Raw genomic sequence first — 26,237 nt, 5'->3', positions numbered from 1 at the left:
TTTGTTTTCCTAATGCCAAGGCGAATAGCTTAACCCAGAAGGGGGCCAGGTTAAGACTGGTTAAATACTCGAAAAGCCAAGAGTATATCTTAACCCTTTTACCCCCAAAGGACGTACTGGTACGTTTCACAAAAGCCATCCCTTTACCCCCATGGACGTACCGGTACGTCCTTGCAAAAAAATGCTATAAAATTTTTTTTTTTCATATTTTTGATAATTTTTTGAGAAAATTCAGGCATTTTCCAAGAGAATGAGACCAAAGTGACACCTCTATGACAAAAATTAAGCCTGTTAGAGCAATTTGAAAAAAGTATACTGCAAAATGTGATGGGATAAAAATAACCCCTTGGGGGTTAAGGGTTGGAAATTTCCAAATAGCCCGGGGGTAAAAGGGTTAACTACTAGTAAGCCATTTTTTTCTAATTGTGTGTATTGTCTTTTAACCCTTTTACCCCCAGGCTATTTGGAATGTTCCAACCCTTAACCCCCAGGGGTTATTTTGTTTTCAAGCACATTTTGCAGCAAATTTTTTTTAAATTGCTCTAACAGCCTTAATTTTTGTCATAGAGAGGTCAGGTCGGTCTCATTCTCTTGGAAAATGCCTGAAGTTTCTCAAAAAAATATCAAAAATATGCAAAAAAATGTAAATGGCAGTTTTTTGCAAGGACGTACCGGTACGTCCATGGGGGTAAAGGGATGAGTTTTGTGAAACGTACCAGTACGTCCTTTGGGGGTAAAAGGGTTAATTATTTTAGTTCAGCATAACATTTTTCTTAATGTGTATTTGCCCATATGTTATACTCTACTTGATACTGTATTCATAATCATGGCATAACTGTAACCATGTGTATTTTATATACTTTGATGTATGAAGAATTAGAATATAGTGTTTTAGGTCAATTTAGATAAGGTAGTAATCATCCATTATGGAAGAACACGTGAGTGTTAGGTATTGATAATTATTAGGGCCAGAATACTGATGAATATTTACCCTCTTCTCTCTAGCATCCACATGCAACTTCATTTCTATGCTTATTCCTTTAATTTGTTTCAGTCAGTCACCATAAGATTTATTTTGCTTACACTGATTTTGTTTCCTCATTTCACCATTTCGTGCATCAACTCAGAGAATTTTCTCATTCATGTTTTCTGTCTAATGCCCTCTCAAGTCTTACAATTACCGAATTTAACTCGGAATATTTTCCTGTTTTTGCTTGATAATAAAGATGACCTATTGACATTTTTATTATGAAACCAAATTAAAAAATATGGATTTTAGCTATTTTCTCCATCTATTCCTCTAGCATCTTCCCCAGTACTTTCATAGGATAATTGGGAAATCTTATTTGTTCATACACAAATACAAGCCATTGTCCTGCAAGAGGAGTGTGACTTTAATGAAGCTGGAACAGCTCTTAAATTTTAACAAGATAATTATAACTGTTGGTGAAGGAATTTGCCTCTCCATTGGCACCTCCTTAGTTTTCTTCTTTATTCTAGCCCTTTTATTTTCTTCTCTTTTTTCCTCATATTCTTTTCTTTTTTCTATTCCTTCTCTTGAACAGAATGTTTCCTATTATCTTCTTGTTTTCCACTTTGTATGGCTGTTGCAGTTCTTTTATTTTCCTTCTTTCGTCACTGATGGGTGGCAGAGAAGCCCCGCCCACCCATTGGCAGGGAAGCCCCGCCCACCCATTGGCAGGGAAGCCCCACCCACCCATTGGCAGGGAAACCCCGCCCACCCATTTGTCAGCAAGACTGGCACTTTTAACTTTGAATGAAAGCTGTTCAAATGTAATCCTGCTCCTATAGCTTTCTGTTTCTAGCATAATTGGATTAGTGTGCAGACATGCAGATGTGTCCAGGTAAACTTGGTAAAAAGTGTGGCAAGTTTATGTCAAAGACTGTCATTGATCCTAATGGTGTGTGTTTTTGGGCGGGGTCATCACTGTACGCAGTCATCCTTGTGTGGCGAGTGCAGCTTGTGGCCTCCTCTGTAGTGGTTGAAGTTTGCCCAAAAAGAAGAAAGCAAAGTACATTTCGATATCACTATTGGGTACTGTATGCCAAAACTTATAGGCTACTCAAGGAACTTTGTAACTACTTTACTTCTTTTGTTGCTTAATGTGCAGTTTCTTCCTTGCTTTCCTTTTTTCTGGAGGAATTTATTGGGGGAGTATGACCTTGGTTTGTCTTAGGGATGATCCTCAGAGAAAACTAAAGTATCACTGTCCGGTAATAAAGGTAATGCAGTACTTGTACTCCTAGACGTAATGAAGTTGTAGACTACCTGGGTATCATTTGTGCCCTGTTGGTAGGGAGGCTTCTGAAATTGTTTGCTGCTGTTAGGAATTCTAAAGCCTCCCCTGATGTATATACTTGTTTCCTCTTACACCAGTAGAGGTGCTGATAGGTGTGGCACTTGGTATGGTATTGTCTACTATTGAAGAGTGGTTTCTTCCTCTGTGGGAGTATCGTAGCCATTGGCCCACAAGACCTTAACCCTAAAGAAGGCTGGCATGGAGAAAAAGCATGTGCACTCCTCTTCTGGTTCTTCTTCCACCTCTGCCTTGTTTTCATCAGATTCTCCAGACACTGCTACTTCGAAGTACATGGAGAAGAATCATCCAGGAAGACCAATCGACAGGAATCTTATGATGAACTAATCAATCTCGCCCCGTTTAGGAGTGATAGAGGCAATGCGGCAACCAGAACAGACCCAGACAGGGACGGTCTCTCGAAATGCAGTACAGGAGTTTACACACTTGTTTTATTTTTAGGTGCCGAGAGAATCAAGCAAACTCGGCGCCAGTCAGGATGAAGGGTGCTGCTCTTCTTTCCTTTCCCCTGAATGCACAAGGTAGACCTCAGTCACTCTCCCTAAAAATCCTTTGGTTTTAAATGGTATTAGGTTTTGTTATGGTGCAGAACCAATATACAGTAGAACTATGGAGGAAAGGAACCAGTGTTAGGTTTCCTCGCTTTCATAGGCGATGAGACATCCCTCCTGTGAGTATGATTGAAGATAAGATCTACTGTTGGGAGTAACGAGATTGGTCAGTGTGTGATTGTTTTGCTCATGACTTGGGTCACATTGGAAATGCTCCCAGATATTTGCAAGGTAATGAACAAGATCACCTCCAGTTGTTCTTTCCCTATGTGGCCAGTCCACAAGCCAGAAAGTTCCCACATGCGTGCATGACAGGGAACAAGAACAGGTAACCGCCAAGTACTGCTGTAAGCACACATTCCTGAGCACAGAGATGTTTCATCACACACAGGTGATCAGCGACAAGGTCCTTCACCACCTGGGGACTTGTATGTACTCAATGTGCCTACTTGCCCCACAACACTGCTCTCATTAAGCATTACAAGGACTTAAGTATGCTGTACTGTTTGAAAACCTTGTGCTTGGACTGTCCACTGCTCCCCAAGTCTTCATGTGAGTATTCACTCTGACCTCTGCTTGGGCCCACTCAATCAAGGTATGTTTGTTGAGCTATCTTGATGACTTTCTAGTCCTAGGCTCTTCAGAAAGTCAGTTATTTCAGGATCGAGATCGACTGCTCTCCTTTTGTTGCCTTTTGTCACGATCTGGGGATCTTGTTAAATCAGGAGAAGTTGAGTCTCGCTCCCAATAGCAGTGAGAGTCTTTACATTAAGATATCGCATCAGGATGCTCAAAGAGGTGGCGCTACTATTTTTGTTTAAGCGAGAATTATTGGCTCGATGGTGGCAATGTCTCCTGGGACATCTTTCGTTATTGAAGGAACTTGTTCCACACAAGTGTGTCCACCAGGGATTTCTTCTGTAGTGCCTGAAGCATCACTAGTCCACAGTCTCATCTTGTCCCTGTGGAGCAGGAGAGATGGGACGATCCTTCCTGGTAGCTGAAAGACGAAAACTTCTGGCAAGTTATGCTGAACTCCCCACCTTGAGGTGCTTATGTTTGGGGATGCATTCAAGGAGGGAGGGGGGCCACACTTGAGAGACCAAATGGCCATAGGGGTGTAGTCTGCAGAGGAAATTCACCTGCATATCAACCTTTCGGAAATGCGAACAGTATTCCTAGCACTGCAAGCTTTCTAATACAGTTTGATATGGTACTCAGTAGTGGTGATGAGCACCAACAGTACCCTAATAGTGCATGCCAACAAGCAAGGAGTGGTCGTCTCGTACAGTCTATGCAGTGGACAAGGCATTGAGCTGTAATGTTCTAGCAGACGATATCAGTCGCCAGGAGCGTAGTTTTGGAGTTAGACAATAGGCTTCTTGCAATTGACTTGTTTGCCAGGTGGCTGAGCAGGAAACTCTTGGTTCTCTGATCCCCATTCCAGATCTTTAGGTGGCATTAAAGGGTGCTTTTCAACATACTTGTGATAGTGTGAAAGGGTATGCCTGATTTACCAATTAATCAACAGTATGTTAGCATTGGGTCTTAGGATGTCCCTGGTGGCTTCCAGGTGGCCACATGCCAAATGGTATTTAGATCTGTTCTTGTTGCTTATCAAGGTGCTGAGAGAACTACCCTGATAGACTCGAAATCTCTGTTAGTAATACTGTATCCCCCCCCAAAAAAAAATGCCTTAATGAGCAAGGTGCCAAATCTGTCAGTCACACCATCAGAGTTGCCATCACTCAGGAGAGTCCCTTATTTTTCAATATCAAACTTACCCGATGATCATATAGCTGCATCCCTGCTGCCCGACAGAAAAAACCTACGGGCGGAATACGCCAGCGATCGCTATACAGGTGGGGGTGTACATCAACAGCGCCATCTGTCAAGTAGGTACTCAAGTACTCCATGTCAACACAGAACCAATTTTCCCTCTGTCGTGCCACAGGCAAGACCTACTAAATACGCCGTCCCTAACTGGATTTGTTTTCACAACGATTTGGTGAAGTACACTATTCCAGTTTTGAGCTTTCGCTATGCAGGGGTTTTATCTTGATTTCAAAACTTGAACTCGTTTTGGATAGATTTAATTATCGTGACGAAGAGAGTATGGACTCTCTTTCACTTTTAAATGGCCGACCCTTCCCTTAGACGGAAGTGTTGGTGACGAAGAGAGTATGGACTCTCTTTCACTTTTAAATGGCCGACCCTTCCCTTAGACGGAAGTGTGTTTAGGTTTTTGGTAATTTTGCTTAACAAGTTATAGATCTATTTATTTTATATCTCTCCGCCTTTATAGGCCTCTTCGATTAACTTTCCATTTATTATAAACTTATAAAAATTAATTTTTATGTTTGTTTATATGCGACCTTTCCTAATAGTAGGCGGTCCTTACTTGGAACCGAAGTTAATTAACATTGAGCCCCTCATATCGTATTTACCTTTTAAGAATTTATACTTTTTTTTTTTAATTTTAATGTTTTTGAAAGAATTTCTTTGATAGTCTCGTACTGTTTTCAAAGATGAACTAACGTTTAGTTTTGTCTCCGCAGTTGTTGACGTTCAGAACGTTCAACATGCGCTCTATCGTTACGATAGAGAGAGAGTATTTCACGGTTTCACGTTGCAGTAAGAGTAAACCGATTCTAGCGTTTCGTTCATTCTTTCTTAGCTTAAATGGTTTAAATTCTAATAAAGGAACTTTTTATTTGGGAAACCTTTCAGTTTTTTCCTTTAGCAAATAATATGTTTTAACGATATATAATTGGGCTCTTCTCTCAGGTTCTAAGTCAAGAGAGAAGAGAGAGAGAGATAGAGACGGAGGGAGAGAGAGGAGAATAAACGTTTCGTTCAAGCGGGTAACGTTGTTCTCGTTTTTTACTCTTCTCCCTAGTCGCTGTAGGGGAAGAAGGTAAAACGTTTCTAGAGTTTTATTCTTGTTCCCAGGCTTTATGCGGTGAGAGATTTTAAACGTAGTTTATTTGATCTAGTGTTTAGTCTCTTTTCCAGCCACTGAATTCTTTATCTTTAATTATGTTTTTCTGTTGCATTGTAAAACTGTTTTCGCAATTACTACCTTTTAATGAAGGATAGGATTGCGTGTTTCAGGTAGAAATCAGTTAAAGTTTCGATTTCAGTGAAATAAGTGCAAACAGAAAATCAAAAGTGATAAAGTGATATGCGCAAAGTGTTACAGTGTTGCGTTCGAGGGTTCGTCTGTTCGTGCCAGTTGTTCACCTAGTCCGGGACCTCTTACAAGCTCCCAAGCCCAGGGGAGAAGTAATGTCGAACGACTTATGGGTTCCACAGGCCTTGATCGACGAACAGACGTTTCCCTCGGTGGTTTCGGGTGTATCTACACACGTTGCCGACGTGATCGCCCCACCCACACAAAGACGAGAGAGCCCATTTATTCCTCGTCTGCGGAAGAGGTTTCTCTTAGAAACCATGGACCAAATCTTGCAGCTTTTTAAGTGCAAGTCGGTCCCTTCCGCGCCAGTCCAACGGCCTAGGTGTAGCCACTGGGTCAGTTCGGACTCGCTGCAGTCATCCGACGACTGCACACCTCCCAAGAGAGGCAAGGTGGTACCGCAACAGGCAGTAACTCCGTCTGTTGCCGCACCAGCTGTTTTAGACCCTCAGTCACAACGGACAGTAGCTACGTTTGTTGCCGTCTTTTGTAGACCCTAGTGGTCCATGCTGCAGACTATGCAGTCTCAGCTTGCTTCCTTCATGCAGGAGTATCGTGCTGAGAAGGTTGACTCTGCACCTGTTAACCTACAACCTGCCACGGTTGTGCGCTCAGCAGATACTGCGGCTGCCTGCTCCCACACTCCACCTGTGAGAGCTCCACCACCGATGCGCAGTCGACCCTGCCAGACGCATGTTCATGCTGCACCCTCCGTTAACATGCGTGAGCTACCGCATCAGCAGTGGGAAGGTGCTGTCAAGCTGCCGTGTTTTGACGCAATGCGGCATGCTCCGCAACCCACGGCAGTCCCTCCCACGCACCAGCACTCCGCTTTTGTTGTTGCCAGCTCCCACACTCCGACTGCGGAGAAGGTTGACGATGCACCCGTTGGCCTACAGCCTGCCACGGTTGTGCGCCCAGCATGGCTGCCTGCTCCCACACTCTTGTTGTGAGAGCTCCTCCACCCTTGCGCAGTCGACCCTGCCAGACGCATGCTGACTCCCTCAGACACACGGAGCACTCCGTTGCCGTGCGTGAGCTACCACAAGCTGCCGTGTTTTGACACGGTGTGTCAGCCTCCGCAACACACTGTGGTTACCGCCACTCGCCTGCAGCAGACTAGTCAGTCAGGAGTTGAGGCTTCCCCACACAGCTTTGGTTGTTGCCAACTCACAGACTGTCAAGCAGTTACATAACGTTGCCTTCTGGTCTGCTACTAATGCACCAGTGCTGTATGTCCTCACGCACCTGTTGTGGTTGACAGTTCAGTTTTTGACAGTTCACAGACTGTCAAGCAGTTACTTAACGTTGCCTTCTGGTCTGCTGCTTATGCACCAGTGAAACCCTCACTGAGATAACCTAGCTTTTCTCGGACATGGTTCCTGTAGATGAGAAAGTGCTGTTCTCCCTCCTTCTGATATTCCCTTGAGGACTCTGTCATTTGGAGAGGAGCCTTAAGCTGCTTAGCCTCCTATGGACTTTAATTAAAGCATTACATGCTTCCAGGGATGGTAAATGGTTCCGCTTCAGTCGCTAACCCCGTCTGTTGCCACACCTGCTCCCATAGACCTTGGGCTTTGTTGCAAGACATGCAGTCCAAGCTTAGTCCTTGATAGAGGATTTTTTACGGAGAAGAACCTTCTAGCCAACAACCTTCCTACCGGTTGGTTGTACGCCCTGTTGACGCTGAGGTATCCTACTCACGTCCGCCAGTTGAGATGGTTCCTCCACCGGTGCGACCCAGTGTGGGTTGCCAGTCGCACGTTGACGTTAAGCGACTCTCGGAGGTGGTTGTGGACGTTCAGTGTGTCACTAGGAAGACGTTCAACAACCAGCAGAGGTGACTTGTTGTGACGCAGTGCGGCAACCTCAGCAACCCGATAAGGGGTTGTCTGCACAACCCAGACAGTCTAGACAGCTTCGGGTTGTCGCTGTACTTCCTCGCGTCCCCATGGTTGACAGTTCACAGACTGTGCAGCAGTACCATGATCTTGTGTCCGGCTCCGTCACGCATCCACCAGTGCGACCGGATTCAGCGAGTCAGACGTTGCCCACTCCGTTGCCGTTTCCTCATCAGTTTCGGATGAGGAACCCTCTGATGAGGACATGGCTGAACAAGACGATCAACCCCCAGCCCTGCTATCCATCCAGAAGATGCTGAAGAAGGAACACGGCCCTGTCAGGCTGTGGATGAGTCTGGTTAGGACACTGTCATCCGTGGTTCAATTGGTGTCACTTGGAAGACTACACCTCCGTCCTCTTCGGTATCATCTAGCTCTTCACTGGAAAAGGACAAGACGCTAGAAGCGGTCTCGATCCCGGTTTCCGGAAGATAAGTCTGGTCTGACTTGATGAAAGGACTTTATCAACCTTTGAAAGGGTCTTCCCCTGACTGTTCAGACTACCAACCACGTTCTCTTCTCAGACGCATCGGACGTAGGCTGGGGTGCGACCTTAGGCGGTAGGGAATGCTCGGGATTATGGAACTCGAGTCAAAGGACAATGCATTTCAACTGCAAGAAGCTTCTGGCAGTACGTCTGACCTGGAAAAGCTTCAGGTCTCTCCTTCAAGGCAAAGTAGTGGAGGTGAACACGGTCAACTCCCTGCTTTGATGTACATCTCCTAGCAAGGAGGGACCTACTCTCTGACATGGTACGAGTTCGCAAGTGACCTCCTCTCCTGTTCAACAGGTCTAGACTTTTCACTAGTAACGAGTTTCATCCAAGGCAACTTGAATGTCTTAGCAGATTGTCTCAGTAGGAAGGGACAATAATTCCAACATATTGGACCCTCCACAAGGATGTATGCAAGAGACTTTGGGTCACCTGGGGCCAGCCAACCATAGATCTCTTCGCAACCTCGATGTCCAAGAGGCTCTCAATACTTTGCTCACCTATCCCGGACCCAGCAGTAGTTCTTATAGATGCCTTTCTACTAGATTGGTCTCATCTAGATCTATATGCATTCCCTCCGTTCTAGATTGTCAACAAGGTACTGCAGAAGTTCGCCTCTCACGAAGGGACAAAGTTGACGCTAGTTGCTTCCCTCTGGCCCGCGAGAGAATAACTTACCGAGGTACTTCGATGGCTAGTAGACGTTCCCAGAACTCTTCCCCTAAGGGTGGACCTGCTACGTCTGCCACGCGTAAAGAAGGTACTCCAAGGCCTCCACGCTCTTCGTCTCACTGCCTTCAGAGTATCGAAAGACTCTCGAGAACTAGAGGTTTTTCGAAGGAGGCAACCAGAGCGATTGCTAGAGCAAGGAGAACATCCACCCTTAGAGTCTACCAATCGAAGTGGGAAATCTTCCGAAACTGGTGCAAGTCAGTATCCGTATCCTCGACCAGTACCTCTGTAACTCAAATAGCTGACTTCCTCTTATATCTGAGGAAAGAGCGATCTCTTTCAGCTCCCACAATCAAGGGTTACAGAAGCATGTTGGCATCAGTCTTCCGTCACAGAGGCTTAGATCTTTCCAACAATAAAGATCTACAGGACCTCCTTAAGTCTTTTGAGACCACAAAGGAGCGTCGTATGGTTACACCTGGTTGGAATTTAGACGTGGTTCTAAGATTCCTTATGTCAGACAGGTTCGAACCACTTCAATCAGCCTCCCTGAAAGATCTCACCTTTAAGACTCTTTTCCTGATATGCTTAACCACAGCTAAAAGAGTCAGTGAGATTCAGGCCTTCAGCAAGAACATCGGATTCTCATCCGAAACGGCTACATGTTCTACATCTTGGTTTTCTAGCCAAACACGAGCTGCCTTCTCGGCCTTGACCAATATCGTTCGATATTCCAAACTTATCGTATGGTTGGAAATGAACTAGAAAGAGTATTATGTCCTGTAAGAGCTCTTAAGTTCTATTTTAAAACCTTTACGAGGCCCGTCTGAAGCTTTATGGTGTTCAGTTAAGAATCCATCTTTGCCTATGTCAGAGAATTCTTTATCCTATTTTTATCAGACTGTTAATACGAGAAGCTCATTCCCTTCTGAATGAGGAAGACCAAGCTTGGCGGAAGGTAAGGACACACGAAGTTAGAGCTGTCACAACTTCCGTGGCCTTTAAACAAAATAGATCTCTGCAAAATATATTCGACGCAACCTATTGGAAAAGCAAATCAGTGTTCGCGTCTTTTATCTTGAGAATGTCCAGTCTCTTTACGAGAACTGCTACACTCTGGGACCATTCGTAGCAACGAGTGCAGTAGTGGTGGGGGCTCCACCACTACAATTCCCTAATTCCAGAACCTTTTTAATCTTTCTCTTGAAATATTTTTGGGTTGTCCGGAAGGCTAAGAAGCCTTTCGCATCCTACTTGATTTGGCGGGTGGTCAAAATCATTTCTTGAGAAGCGCCTAGATTAGAGGTTTTGATGAGGACCTTTAGTATGGGTTGCAACCCTTCATACTTCAGCTCCTAGGAGTCGCTCAGCATCCTATGAGGATCGCGAGGCTCAGTAAGGAAGACGTACTTAAAAAGGCAGAGTAATTGTTCAAGTCGTCTTCCTTACCAGGTACTTATTTATTTTATGCTTGTTATTTTGAATAACTGCTAAAATGAAATACGGAATACTTAGCTCATAATGTCAACTTGTAATGCTGGTCTCTACCCACCCCCCTGGGTGTGAATCAGCTATATGATCATCGGGTAAGTTTGATATTGAAAAATGTTATTTTCCTTAGTAAAATAAATTTTTGAATATACTTACCCGATGATCATAAATTAAAGGACCCACCCTTCCTCCCCAATAGAGAACCAGTGGGACAGAGGAGAAAATTGGTTGTGTGTTGACATGGAGTACTTGAGTACCTACTTGACAGATGGCACTGTTGATGTACACCCCCACCTGTATAGCGATCGCTGGCGTATTCCGCCCGTAGGTTTTTTCTGTCGGGCAGCAGGGATGCAGCTATATGATCATCGGGTAAGTATATTCAAAAATTTATTTTACTAAGGAAAATAACATATTTCACGGTTGGAGACTATTCGGTATCTCCTCCAAGTGAACGGTTTTTGCAAGTACTGTACTGTACAGGAAATATTTTGATAACTGCAATGGTCTTTTATATCTACAAAAGTCCTATGTAGCTTACTATAAGGGAGATTGGACCATCATCTGTGACTATTGTAGAAAGGATGCTTCTCTGGTTGGAGTCTCTCTGCCATTAATTTCTGATTTTCTCATTTTCTCCCACTGAAAGAAGCTCCTCTCAGTCTCAGAAGTGAAAGGCTACCATGTACCCTTAGGGAGTGTTTATGCTCGTAACGAGCTTCAACCAGTCTTCCCCACCCCGGGACTTCAGGTCTCCAGAGTTGGGTGTTACCTGTGTTCTCAGGTCTCTTTTGTGTGCCCCATGTGAGCCTTTGAGATGATCATCAGACATATCTGACACTCAATACTGTCTTTTTGGTAGCTGCAGCTTTGGCGAAGTGAGCCTTTTGAGTTTCATCTCAAATGTAACAAATCATTCCAAAGGAATGGAAGGAGGTCTCATTACCTCCGCCAATGAAGTTGGAAGGAGGTTATGTTTTACCCCCTGTTTGTGTGTGTGTATTTGTTTGTTAGCATCTCCCTGGCCACAATTTTAATCGTAGAGTAATAAAACTGGCAGGGATTAACTTATTTAAAAATCTGGAAACTATTAGATTTTGGAAACTCAAGGTCATGGTCGAGCAAAAGGTTGAGAAATAAGCTGCCATGGTGGAGGTCTGCGCTCTACTGTGTGCCCCTCTAGTTCACTTTTGTATCCAAGTTCGTGGCAAAGATCCCAAACCCAGGTTTTCGTCGTCCTCTATTTCTTCTCTTCAGGGAGCATCCTGAGGTTCCTCTATTTCTTCTCTTCAGGGAGTATCCTGAGGTTCCTCTATTTCTTCTCTTCAGGGAACATCCTGAGGTTCCTCTATTTCTCCTCTTCAGGGAGCATCCTGAGGTTCTTCTATTTCTTCTCTTCAGGGAGCATCCTGAAGTTCCTCTATTTCTTCTCTTCAGGGAGCATCCTGAAGTTCCTCTATTTCTTCTCTTCAGGGAGCATCCTGAGGTTCCTCTATTTCTTCTCTTCAGGGAGCATCCTGAGGTTCCTCTATTTCTTCTCTTCAGGGAGCATCCTGAGGTTCCTCTATTTCTTCTCTTCAGGGAGCATCCTGAGGTTCCTCTATTTCTTCTCTTCAGGGAGCATCCTGAGGTTCCTCTATTTCTTCTCTTCAGGGAGCATCCTGAGGTTCCTCTATTTCTTCTCTTCAGGGAGCATCCTGAGGTTCCTCTTTTTCAATATTAAACTTACCCGATAATCATGTAGCTGTCAACTCCGTTGCCCGACAGAATTCTATGGAGGGATACGCCAGCTATCACAATACTAGAAGGGGGTGTATTTACCAGCGCCACCTGTGGCCAGGTACTCAAGTACTTCTTGTTGACACCTCCTCAATTATTCCTCTGTCGTGCTTCCGGCAAGACGTTCTGGGATACGCTTATGTTCTTGGAGTATTTTCACGACTTTGGTGAAGTATTTCTCTTTGATTTCGGCTGTCGCTTTACTGGAAACTTCTATATTAGCTTAGTTAGCTTTTGGAATTAATTTGATTAATTATGGTGACGAAGAGAGTATGAACTCTCGTTCACCTTTCAATGGCCGACCCTTCCCTTAACGGAAGTGTTGGTGTCTAAGAGAGTATAGACTCTCTTTCTTAATTTTGCTTAACAAAAGTTATAGATTTATTTTATATCTCTCCGCCTCTTATAGGCCTCTTCGATTAACTTCCTTTTATTATAAACTTATTAAAATTAATTTTTATATTTGTTTATATTCGACCTTCCTAATAGTAGGCGGTCTTTTCTTGGTACCGAAGTTAATTAACATTGAGCCCGTCATTTCGGTTTTACCTGTTAACATATTATGCTATTTCCGCCACAGAGTTTGAAAGAATTTCTTTGATAGTCTCGTACTTTTTCAAAGTTGAACTAACGTTTTGTTTTGTCTCTGCAGTTGTTGACGTTCAGAACGTTCAACTTGCACTCTATCGTTACGATAGAGAAAGAATGTTCACGGTTTCACGTTGCAGTAAGAGTAACCGTGTCTAGCGTTTTGTTCATTCTTTCTTAACTTAATGGTTTTGATCCTAATAAAGGAACTTTTCATTTTGGGAAATATTTCAGTTTTTTCCTTTAACAATAATATGTTTTAACCATATATATGATTGGGCTCTTCTCTCAGGTTCTAAGTCAAGAGAGAGAGAGAGAGAGAGAGAGAGATAGAGACGGAGGGAGAAAGAGGATAAACGTTTCATTCAAGCCTGCCAGGCGTACGAGTAACGTCGTTATCGTTTTTGCTCTTCTCCCTAGTCTCTTTAGGGGAAGAAACTAAACGTTTCTAGAGTGATCTAGTGTTTAGTCTCTTTCCAGCCACTGAATTATCTTTCATTAGATTTTTCTGTTACATTGTAATTCTGTTTTCGCAATTACTAACTTTTGAGAAAGGATAGAATTGCGTGTTTCAGGTACAAACCACTTAAAGTTTCGAGTTCAGTGAAATAAGTGCAAACAGAAATCAAAGTGATAAGTGATTAGCGCAAAGTATGTCAGTGTTGTGCATGAGGGTACTTCTGTGCGCGCCAGTCGTCCTCCCAGTCCGGGACCTCTTGCAAGCTCCCAAGCCCAGGGGAGAAGCAATGTCGAAGGGCATAAGGGTTCAGCAGGCCTTGATCGGCGCACAGAAGTATCCTCGGTGGTTGTGGGCGTGTCTTACCGAGACCGTCACTCCCACCCGCAGACGATTGAGCCCTTATTTTGCTCGTCTGCAGAAGAGATTTAGGGGAGAAAATAAAGGCAGAGTAACGCTGGTCTCAGGTCTCAAGACCTCTTAAACGTAAAGTCCAGACCTATGCCAGACGTACGAAGTTAAAGTTCAACAACCCGGATGCAGTCATTGGGTTAGCTCTGACTCTCCTCAGTCATCAGTTGAATGCACTCCGCCTAAGAGGAGTAAGGTTCTGCCGCAACAGATCTCTGCTGTTAAGGCTTTACCTCAGCAGACCTTAGTGTCTGCCGACCCCAAGTTGACTCTACTGCAGTCCATGTAGTCACAACTTTCGGTCTTGATGCGTGAGTGTCGGGCTGAGAGTGTTGCGCCTCCACCTCCGCCTACACTCCCTCCGCCTACGCTCGCTCCGCCTGATCGCAGTACCACCTGCCAGGCGTACGATGTTGTGGACTCTACTTCAGTCCATGCAAGCACAGCTTTCGGACTTGATGCGTGAGTGTCGGGCTGAGAGTGTTGCGCCTCCGCCTCCGCCTACACTCCCTCCGCCTACGCTCGCTCCGCCTGATCGCAGTACCACCTGCCAGGCGTACGATGTTGAGCCACGTGCTGAGTTTGCTGTTCCCAGTGGTGTTCAGCCTCCGCCTTCCTTAAGGCAACCTTTACAATGGGATCAGGAGGATTATACCTCTCTTCCTCCGCCTCCACTTGCTGCTCCACCAGTGATGCAACACTCGGTTGAGGTACAACAACCTCTCCCGTCCATGAGTCAGTCTCCTCAGCTCTCGCTGCAGCGAGCTCAACCCTCCACAAGGCAAGCACCACAACACCTTAGCCTTGCGCCTCAGGAGCCTCAGCTTGCGAGACATTTACCTTGTTCTGCGCAGCCTCTTCCTCATCGCGCTCCACTCACACCACAGGAACTGGAACTTGCTACTCCGCTTCCGCCAACCGCTCAGCAAGCGCAACCCTTGGGTTCAACCACTCATGCTAGGAGTCAGCCTCCTCCACCCATGCGCCTTCCTTCTGCTTGTCTTTTATTCAGCCTTTGCAGACTGAGCCTCAGGTGTTCCCTCAACAGAGTCTTGAAGAGGAAACCACAACTATTGTTGTTCCAGCTCGTTCTGACTCTGCTGTTCAGCATACCTTACCTCCATTTTCAAACCATATGATAATGGAGGTTATTTGTATTTCTTATAAAAATATATTTGTATTCCTTGCAATATATTTTTAACAAGATCGCAAAATATGGCAAAAATATGAATCATGAGTTATGAATGTAAGGTAAATATTATGTTGATATTAAAACCCCATGCAAGCATGCATAAAGCACTCTAGCACTGGTCATGGAATTTCTGAGAAATGTTAAACGCCATGCACACGCTCTGCTTTCCTTACAGCAGGCTCTGCTTACAGCAGGCTCTGCTTACTACATGCTCTGCATACAGCATGCTCTGCATACAGCATGCTCTGCATACAACATGCTCTGCATACAGCATGCTCTGCATTCAGCATGCTCTGCATACAACATGCTCTGCATACAGCATGCTCTGCATTCAGCATACTCTGCATACTACATGCTCTACATACAGCATGCTCTGCAGACAGCATACTCTGCATACATCATGCTCTGCATACCTTACCGCATGCTTCTCAGTCACACATCTTTGGTTGTTGCCAACTCACTAGACTGTCATGCAGTTTTATAACGTTGCCTTCTAGTCTGCTGCTTTTGCACCAGTGAACCCTCACTGAGAGAACTTAGCTTTTCTAGGATATGGTCCCTGTAGATGAGAAAGTTCTTTTCTCCCTCCTTCTGATATTCCCTTGAGGACTCTGTCATTTGGAGGGAGCCTTTAGCTGCATAACCTCTTATGGACTTTTATTTAAGCATAACATGCTTCCAGGGAAGGTAATGGTTCCACTTCAGTCGCTAATCCCGTCTGTTACCACACCTGCTCCCATAGACCTTGAGCTGTGTTGCATGACATGCAGTCCAAGCTTAGTCCTTGTTAGAGGATTTTTTGTTTACGGAGTCAATGTGTCACGGGGAAGACGTTCAACAACCAACAGAAGTGACTTGTTGTGACGCAGTGCGGCAACCTCAGCAACCCGATAAGGAGTTGTCTGTACGACCCAGACAGTCTAGACAGATTCGGGTTGTCACTGTACTTCCTCGCTTGCCCATGATTGACAGTTCACAGACTGTGCAGCAGTATCATGATCTTGTGTCCGGCTCCGTCAGACGACTGGCTTTTAAGAGCTCCCACAAGTCGTCGCTGTCTGGAGATTTTCAAATGGACTATGGATCTGACCAAGGAACTGGGCCTCCTGGTCAATTTTGAGGAGTCTCAGCTCGTTCCATCCCAGACCATTGTCTCCTTGGGTATGGATCTTCAGAGTCGAGCTTTTCGGACTTTTCCGTCGGCCCCAAGGATCTTCCAAGCCCTAGAATGCATCCAGAGCATGCTGAGAAGGAACCGATGCTCAGTCAGGTAGTGGATGAGTCTAACAGGGACACTTTCATCGCTGGCCCTGTTCATCGTGTTAGGGAGACTCCACCTCCCCCCCCCTTCAGTATCATCTAGCTGCTCACTGGATAAAGGACATGACGCTAGAGACGGTCTCAGTTCCTGTTTCCGAAGAGAGGAGGTCTTCTCTCGCGTGGTGTAAGAACAGCTTTCTTCTCAAGGAAGTCTACCTTTGGCTGTTCAGAAACACCGCCGTCTCCTCTCGGACGCATCAGACACGGGCTGGGGTGCGACTTTGGACGGACAAGAATGCTCGGGAACATGGAATCAGGAGCAAAGGACACTTCACATCATTTGCAAGAAGTTGTTGGCGGTTATTCTGGCCTTGATAAACTTCAAGTCCCTCCAGCTTAACAAAGTGGTGGAGGTGGACTCTGACAACACCACAGCCCTGGCTTACATCTTCAAGCAGGGAGGGACTCTTTCGTGGAAGTTGTTCTAGATCGCAAGGGACCTACTCATCTGGTCTTAAGATCGAAAGCTAACTAGTAACGAGGTTCATTCAGGGCGGTATGAATGTCATGGCAGATCACCTCAGACGGAAGGGTCAGGTCATCCCCACAGAGTGGACCCTTCTCAAGAATGTTTGCAACAGACTTTGGGCCCTGTGGGGTCAGCCAACCATAGATCTGTTCACTACCTCGATAATCTAGAGACTCCTGTTGTATTGTTCTCCGATTCCAGACCCAGCAGCAGTTCACGTGGATGCTTTTCTGCTGGATTGGTTCCATCTCGACCTGTATGCATTCCCGCCGTTCAAGATTGTCAACAGGGTACTTCAGAAGTTCTCCTCTCACAAAGGGACACGGCTGACGTTGGTTGGCTCCGCTCTGGTCCGCGAGAGAATGGTTCTTAGAGGTACTGCAATGGCTGGTCGACATTCCCAGGACTCTTCCTCTAGGAGTGAACCTTCTAAGTCTACCTCACGTAAAGAAGGTACACCCAATCCTCCACGCTCTTCGTCTGACTGCCTTCAGACTTTCGAAAGACTCTCAAGAGCTAGGTGCTTTTCGAAGGAGGCAGCCTGAGCGATTGCCAAAGCAAGGAGAACATCCACTCTCAGAATCTATCAGTCTCAAGGGGAAGTCTTCCGTAGCTGGTACAAGACCAATGCAGTTTCCTCAACCAGTACCACTGTAACCCAGATTGCTGACTTCCTGTTATATCTAAGGAAAGTAAGATCCCTTTCAGCTCCTACGATCAAGGGTTACAGAAGTATGTTGGCAGCGGTTTTCCGCCACAGAGGCTTGGATCTTTCCACCAACAAAGATCTACAGGACCTCCCTAGGTCTTTTGAGACCTCAAAGGAACGTCGGTTGTCCACTCCAGGCTGGAATCTAGACGTGGTCCTAAGGTTCCTTATGTCATCAAGATTTGAACCTCTCCAATCAGCCTCTTTTTAGGACCTCACATTAAAAACTCTTTTCCTCGTGTGCTTGACAACAGCTAAAAGAGTAAGTGAGATCCACGCCTTCAGCAGGATCATTGTTTTCACATCTGAAACGGCTACATGTTCCTTGCAGCTCGGTTTTTGCTAAACGAGCTTCCTTCACGTCCTTGGCCTAAGTCGTTCGAGATCCCAAGCCTGTCCAACTTGGTGGGGAATGATCTGAAGAGAGTACTTTGCCCAGTTAGAGCTCTTAGGTACTATCTAAAAAGGTCTTAACCTTTACAAGGACAATCAGAAGCCTTATAGTGTGCTATCAAGAAACCTTCTTTTCCAAGTTCTAAGAACTCAGTTTCTTACTATTCAGGCTTCTGATTAGAGAAACACATTCTCATCTGAAGGAAGAAGACCTTGCTTTGCTGAAGGTAAGGACACATGAAGTGGGAGCTATGGCTACTTCAGTGGCCTTCAAACAGAACCATTCTCTGCAGAGTGTTATGGATGCAACCTATTGGAGAAGCAAGTCAGTGTTCGCATCATTCTATCTCAAAGATGTCCAGTCTCTTTACGAGTACTGCTACACCCTGGGATCATTCGTAGCAACGAATGCAGTAGTAGGCGAGGGCTCAGCCACTACATTCCCATAATCCCATAACCTTTTAACCTTTCTCTTGAATACTTTTTATGGGTTGTACGGTCGGCTAAGAAGCCTTCCACATCCTTGTTGATTTGGCGGGTGGTCAATTCTTTCTTGAGAAGCGCCGAGGTTAAAGGTTGTGATGAGGTCCTTTAGTATGGGTTGCAGCCCTGTATACTTTAGCACCTTTGAGTTGATTCAGCCTCCCAAGAGGAACGCTGCGCTCAGTAAGGAAGACGATCTTATTAAAGGCAGAGTAACGGTTCAAGTCGACTTCCTTACCAGGTACTTATTATTTCATTGTTATTGTGGATAACTGATTATATGAAATACGGGATACTTAGCTATCCTTTAGTCTTGTACACTGGTTTTTCACCCACCCCCCTGGGTGTGAATCAGCTACATGATTATCGGGTAAGTTTAATATTGAAAAATGTTATTTTTATTAGTAAAATAAATTTTTGAATATACTTACCCGATAATCATGATTTAATCGACCCTCCCTTCCTCCCCATAGAGAACCAGTGGACCGAGGAATAATTGAGGAGGTGTCAACAAGAAGTACTTGAGTACCTGGCCACAGGTGGCGCTGGTAAATACACCCCCTTCTAGTATTGTGATAGCTGGCGTATCCCTCCATAGAATTCTGTCGGGCAACGGAGTTGACAGCTACATGATTATCGGGTAAGTATATTCAAAAATTTATTTTACTAATAAAAATAACATATTTCTTCTCTTCAGTGAGCATCCTGAAGTTCCTCTATTTCTTCTCTTCAGGGAGCATCCTGAGGTTCTTCTATTTCTTCTCTTCAGGGAGCATCCTGAAGTTCCTCTATTTCTTCTCTTCAGGGAGCATCCTGAAGTTCCTCTATTTCTTCTCTTCAGGGAGCATCCTGAGGTTCCTCTATTTCTTCCCTTCAGGGAGCATCCTGAAGTATTCAGGATGACTGCCTTTGCTGTCCTGTAAGGGCTCAGCACTTCAGGCCTGAGTACCAGAGACTACTGAAACTATCATGATCAAGAAAAAGATATCCAAGAACACTATGTGTTCCTGTGTTGTGAAACCATCAAATGTGCCTAAACTTCAGCCAATGAGGGCCTTGAAAAAGTTCCATCATGAGCGAGGGTTAATGAAGTCAGGTGTATCTGCACCATCCTAGCTTTCCGGATGAACTGTCAGTGGCTCAGTTATGGAAGATAGGAGTATGGAAATGCCAAACAGCCTTTTATCTCCCACTACCTACTTTACCTTTAGTGCTTCTCAACATGTGTCGTTTTTCTAGCTCCCTCACGGGAAGAAGGTGCATCTCGTCAAGATTGTGGTATCTGCATAAGCCTAGAATGAAAGGTAGATACTGTCCAGAATGACTGGCTTTCTACTTTGGGGTTGCAGTAGTTGAGGCTGTTGGAAACATATATCTAATATGATGATTACATTAATGTGTTGATATAAGATCCACCATCCTCTTGCTCATTAAAGGGGGATGCAGAGATACTTCTTTAGACCTAAAGAATGGAGCTCTGAAGTGTAACTTACCAACATCAGGTCTGATCAAGCTTATAATGTTTCGACCGCTTGGTCCCTGAGACGCGGGACAGAAGAATGAGGGACTGTTACTTGCTACTCTTTCAGGATCTCTTGCCACCCATCTCAAGTCCTGATCAAGTTCCCTGTTGATCAATCCAACATAACCAAAAGTCCAAAAGGGATGTTGAAGAAGAACGAGTTCAAAGTCGTTCGAGACGGGTTTGTGGGCTTTTACAGTCGGCTCTTCCTGGTGGAGAAGGAAACTTTAGGCTAGAGACCATACATAGACCTCTTTCCTCCAAACAAGTTCTGTTAGACCTGAAGGACCTACGCTTCTCCCTCTATGGTATGGTGTACCAATGCAAGGCTCTGTGCTTCAAACTATGTGCTGCTCCTCAGGTGTTCACTTGGGCGTTCATCTTGGTAGCCGCTGAGGCCCATTCGCGAGGGATACGTCTGTTGAAGTACAGTACAGTATCTTGATGTTTGGTTGATCTTGGCCTCCTCGGAGGGTCAGTTGTTACAAAATCGAGATCAGATTGTTTCAGATTGTTGCATTTTATCGTGATCTGGGGATTGTGGTAAACTGGGAAAAGTCGAATGTCATACCCAAGCAGAGGTTAAAATACCTGGGCATGCTAATAGACACGGCAGAATTGAAAGCTGTTACCACAAACGATGACATCAGCTGGCTCAGTGAGGTTGTGTGACAGTTCCTGTTCAAGACAGAAGTGTCTGTTCGCTGCTGGCAGAGGCTTCTCGGTCATCTTTCCTACTTTCCTATTTGAAAAACAATTCCACACAGGCGCCTCCACCAGAGATCCCTTCAGTGGTGTCTGAAAGATTATTGGTCAGACAACAAGGATCCCCCATTCAATCCTGGTGGCTTGATGGGGGAACCTTCACCAGGGGAGTCCCACTTGCGTTTCCGCTTTTGGACATGCAACTATTCACAGGTGCGTCAAAGGAGGGGAGGGGACCACACTTGGAATACCTGGTTATTTTGGGTCTTTGGACCAGAGAAGAAAGTCATCTGCACATCAACGTCCTTGAAGTTCAAGTAGCCTTCCTAGCCTTGATAGCATTCCAAGAACATTTGAGGTGACATTTGGTTGTGTTGATGAGTGACAACACTACTGTAGTGACTTATGTCAACGAGCAAAGGGTCACAGTCTCGGTCTCTCTTTGCGAGCTGACAAAGTGGATGCACATCTGGGTGGCATTTCATACCGTAAAGTTGTTAACAAGATACATTCTGAGCAAGAGGAATGTATTAGCAGACACACACTCAGTCGCCAGGGACAGGTTGTAACAGAAAGCACCTTGCTCTCTGAGTGCTGATCTGTTCGTCTCCTGGCAGAAAAAGAAGCTCCTCTTTCTGGAACCATGGGTGGTGGTGTTGGAAGACTCCTTCCAACACCTGTGGAATCACCTGGATGTGTAAACTTCCTCTTTCGGTCAACCCAATTAGGCCGTTAATCAATAGGGTGTTGATTATGTCAGGACTTAGGATGACCCTGTTGGGTCCTAGATGGCCCCATGATCTGCTAGCTCTTCTGTTTGAAATCCCAAGAGAACTACCCCAGTGGGCCAGACTTCTCTTTCAGCCCCACCTTCAGAGATAATGCCAGTCTGTGAAGTCATTGGAACTTCACTAGTGGAAGATATTCAGCATCTCTGAGCGAAAGGCTTTTCGCGAGGCACTGCATAGGAGATGTTTGAATATCTGCGTTGGTCCTCTGCTGCTGTCTACAAAGGAAAGTGGGTCATCTTATGCAATTGGTGTCGTAGAAGGTATATTTCTTTGGTTGGAGCAACTCTAGTGTAGATCGCTGATTTCTTAGTCTTCCTTTGCCAAGAAAAACACCTCTTAATTGATCTATCGATTTAAGTTTATGGGCCCATCCACATTATGGGAGGTTTCTATGCTCGTGACGAGCTTTGAATAGTCTTGCTAACCTCCTTAGTCCCCCATAGTAGGACATGACTCTTGTCCTCAATGCCCTTAATACTTGTCCTCGGTACGAGCCTTTGAAGACGTAGTCAAACATGGATCTGACTCAAGTTTTGTGTTTTGAGTTTGTGGCCAAAATCCAAATGATCCCAGGTTCAAGCCCTTCTCCATCCACTCTCTTTGGGAGGCGTTGGGTGGTGATCGAGTGGAGATGCTTTTGTGTCCCATGAAGGCTCTGTGTTGCTATCTGAAAAGGACCCGACACCTCAAGCCTGAGTGTCAGAAACATTATATTAATAATGGCTGGACCAAGAAAGAGTTGTCATGGAACACGGTCTCTTTCTGGCTTCGTGAGATGATCTGTAAAGCGTACGCCTCGACGGACGAGAGGATCAATGTATATACCAGCTATGACCAAAACTCATTTTAGCTTTCTAGCTTTCAGGAGAAACCTGTCATTAGGAAGTGTTGAAGGTTGGATTCTGGTAATGACAGACCACCTTCACTGCCTTTTACCTACAGCAGTATACCCACAAGTTCTGTGACACTTTTTTGCATGGCCCTCTGGTGGCTACTCAAGTAGTTGTTTAACCAGGCCAACTCCCACATGGGAGAAGGATGCATCTCGTCTATGGTAATATGTAGATATGAGCTTGAAATGAATGGTTAAATGACTGGCTCTTCAACTTCACTCTCATGTCCCCCCCTCTCGGGGACTAAGCGGTCAAATCGATCTGTGCTGGATTGGACTTGATGCTGGTAAGGTACACTTCAGAGCTCCGTTCTTTATGGTTAAAGAAGTATCTCTTCCATATGGTGGATTTTATATTCATCCATTTATCATCATACAGGTATGTGTTTCCAAAATGACATCTCCTTTGGGAGAAGGATATCTCTTGTGCTTTCTTGTACATGCCAGGTTCTCTCAGGTAGGAGGTTGCTTCTTTACAGATCAAGCGGTGCTCACTCCCTGGGAAGGAATTGAACCATCCAGTTAGATTTGAAAGGACTTCCAACCCTCCAAGCAGTGAGTCTGCCTGATTATAGGACGAAGGTTTATATGCTGCATAGGAACAAATTACAGATTTTTAAAGTAATTTGTATTTTGCTTAGCCATACAAACCTAAGTCCTTTACTCCCAACTTCCTTCCTCAACCACCCCTCTCAGTCCTGGGCCAAGAGGTTAGAGATGAAGCTCTCTGGCTGGAAAAGGTGGCGAGATTACTTGCCTCCCACCCTCCCCAGCTGGATAACCTGTCATCATCCAAGTTTTAACGACTGTCTCCGGCTCCCTAAATAAAGGACTCATGTTTGTGATATTGAAAAACATTTTTTCTTCCTTTAAGTCCTCACTTTGTGTCTACCCCATTAGTTTAACCTTATTTTATATCATGGACATTGTAGATATCAATTGTATATGGTCTTTTTTCCCTGTGATAGTAAGCAAAAGGCTTAATTAAATCCTTAATTGTTTGTTTATAAGAATGGAAATCAAGTACAAGCTATTTTGACTCAAATACGTAAGTTAAAAAGGTTTCGTTGTCTCTTTTCAGGTATGGATGATCCTTGCCTTGATTGCTGAGTTATTTCCTCTCGATACAAATATATAACTATATCAGACAGGGGAAATGTCTGGTAGCTTGCATTTAGCATGTTTAGCCTTTATGGTACTCTCCTTCTAACCATGGCAATCCTCTGATTTACTCTATGATCAGGGTTCAGGAGTTGAAAGTATAGCCTTTTACTTTGTCATAAGACACCTTCCTCACTTATCAAGAATTTGAAACCAGAAAAGAGGAAAAGTTTTCATCTGTCACTTAGAGAAAAATGTCAAGTATTCAAGGTCTGCCACCATTACCAAAAAGTCTCAGCGGTCTGATCAATTTTGCTGGACGTCGAGAAGGCGGCGGAGGCGGAAACGAACCTGGTGGAAGAGATCACTACAGTCCTCCGGTGAGGAACAATTCTGACCGTTACAGTCCTCCTGCCAGGGCGGATTCGCGGACTGAGTCACGCATGGATTCCAGACCGGAATCGGCTCGGTCTCAGTACTCTGGTGTTGGTTATGGAGCCAGTGCCTTTGAACCGTACTATGCAAATGGGACGGCACAAGGGTTTTCTCCCAGATCCTCGCCTCGCAGCCATTCTTCTTCTCCAAGGAACCAGACAGCGTGTACTTCTGGCAACAAGACTCACAGTCCAAGAGGCAGCCCACCTGTGCCTGGATCTATTACTGGTGTTAATCCAAGGCTAAGCCCAGCACATGCTCCACCCAAGCACCGTAGAGCTTCGACTCTTGATACCCAACTGGCTGTGTTGAGAAAAGAAATGGTAAGTTTGCAACAATTTGTAAATTAATTTTGAATCTTGAAGTGTAAACTCAGTGGTTTCTTGATCACTTTTTCAGACAAAATAGCCCGATGAATAGTTTGCCTTTTTAAATTACGACTATAGTAGTTCATTTGTACTTTTGGAAGTATTTTATTAAGATTATTTTTTGGCCTCCTATACCAGAAATACTTTTACAATTATTCTGTCAGGCTTAGAAAGAGTGTAGTGAAGATAATGTGAAGGTTTCAACTACAGTACTGAAAATTCTAAATCATTCACTTTTGGAAAGAGGGAATATTTCAAGTGCTGCACGCCCTTTTTATCCAGACTTAAACATCCAAGGGAATGGAGGGTAAGACCAAAATGCAGATACAGACGAGTTATCTGGGCTAGCGTAGGTTAGGTTACTACAAAATCATAGCCTATCAATATTAGCTTATGCAAACTCGCTCCAAGTTAATGCTAACATAAAAAAATGCAGCTATTTATTGAAGTGTACTTTAAAAACAAAGGTCTCGAAGTTGTACAGTTGTATCAAACAAAACACAGAGTGACTGTCAATCGACAATTAGTCGGCGTAGGTACAGAAAAGCACAGTACTGGCTTGCACTAAAAAAAAGGACGGATATGTAATGGATTACTGTATACAGTACGTAGTTTGAAACAAAAAAAATGTTATTAAATATGTAAGACCACTTGAGAGTTTGGATCTTCTAGAACAACTTCTTTGTTCCGTAACTGAATACAAACCTTAGCTATTTACATGGGGTAATTACTTTGGCGACAGCCGATGACGAGCCATAAAGTTTTAACAAGGGTTTCCTACCCCACCGCTTGTTAGCGGGGGGTAGGGAGGGGTAGCTAGCTACCCCTCCCCCCTCACACACACCGGTGAAGATCCACTTTACTTAGAGGTAGGACTTATCTTGGGGGACAGGGCTGGCGGGCCATAACTGTAAATAGCTAAGGTTTGTATCGTTAGGAAAAATACAAATTATCTACGAATTTGTCATATTTTACAATCATTGTCTTAATTTATGATCTTGAAGCTGAACATAAGTTCAGTCCATCAAATGCATATCCAAAGTCCGAGCTAGTTCAGAATGTCATAAGATCTTCATATGTAAGTTTGGAGCTTTGTCAAAAGGATTCTTGAACCTCTTTTGTTTCTCACCAGACTATTACATTGGGTATGTTATGGGCATTTCAGATTTGCTGCTTTATGGGCTGGTTATTTTATAGCTGTTAACCCTTTTACCCCCAGGCTATTTGGAAATTTCCAACCCTTAACCCCCAAGGGGTTATTTTTTTCTCAGCACGTTTTGCAGTATATTTTTTTTAAATTGCTCTAACAGCCTTAATTTTTGTCATAGAGAGGTCAGCTTGGTCTCATTCTCTTGGAAAATGCCTGAATTTTCTCAAAAATTTATCAAAAATATGAAAAAAAAAAAAAAAATTTTATAGCATTTTTTTGCAAGGACGTACCGGTACGTCTATGGAGGTAAAGGGATGGCTTTTGTGAAACGTACCAGTACATCCTTTGGGGGTAAAAGGGTTAAAAACTTAAAAAAAAACTCAAGCATGTAGATGAGGGGACTGGCATGTCATTATGTCTGTCACCTAGAAATTGACCTAACTGTTTAGAAGTTTGTGCTGTATATTTATCTTAAAGATACTGTACTTGGAATCTTAACGAGTTGTCATGCAGATTTAGACTCCGATGCCTTGCATTTTATAACAGATTGTCTTTTTTATGTCTTATTGATTGGTTTGAAGTTTTCTGGTAACAGATTGTCTTTTTTATGTCTTATTTATTGATTTTAAGTTTTCTGGTAACAGATTGTCTTTTTTATGTCTTATTGATTGATTTGAAGTTTTCTGGTAACAGATTGTCTTTTTTACGTCTTATTGATTGATTTTTTTATGTCTTATTCTGAAATCAATTATTGACAGAAATTGGGATTAACCTTGGTGTGCGATGGAATAGATGAAACATTGTCCAGTATTTAGTATAGTATTACTTA

At 44.2% G+C, this 26,237-nt stretch overlaps 1 protein-coding gene across 5 annotated transcripts in view; it reads left to right on the top strand.

Moving 5' to 3' along the window:
- Window positions 1-26,237, top strand: part of LOC137622262 (uncharacterized) — a 30,606-nt gene that overhangs the window by 2,968 nt on the left and 1,401 nt on the right. For all 5 annotated transcript variants that reach the window (XM_068352789.1, XM_068352785.1, XM_068352788.1 and 2 more), the window contains exon 2: window positions 23,436-24,213. In XM_068352789.1, coding sequence (XP_068208890.1) covers window positions 23,710-24,213 — 504 coding nt within the window. In that variant the 5' untranslated portion in view covers window positions 23,436-23,709. The remainder of the gene's footprint in view (window positions 1-23,435; window positions 24,214-26,237) is intronic.

The sequence above is a fragment of the Palaemon carinicauda genome, chromosome 29 (assembly GCF_036898095.1).
Source record: "Palaemon carinicauda isolate YSFRI2023 chromosome 29, ASM3689809v2, whole genome shotgun sequence".
In the NCBI taxonomy this organism is placed as follows: Eukaryota; Metazoa; Arthropoda; class Malacostraca; order Decapoda; family Palaemonidae; genus Palaemon; species Palaemon carinicauda.
The sequence above is the reverse complement of the archived record's forward strand: the minus strand, read 5'-3'. Positions and strand labels throughout refer to the sequence as shown.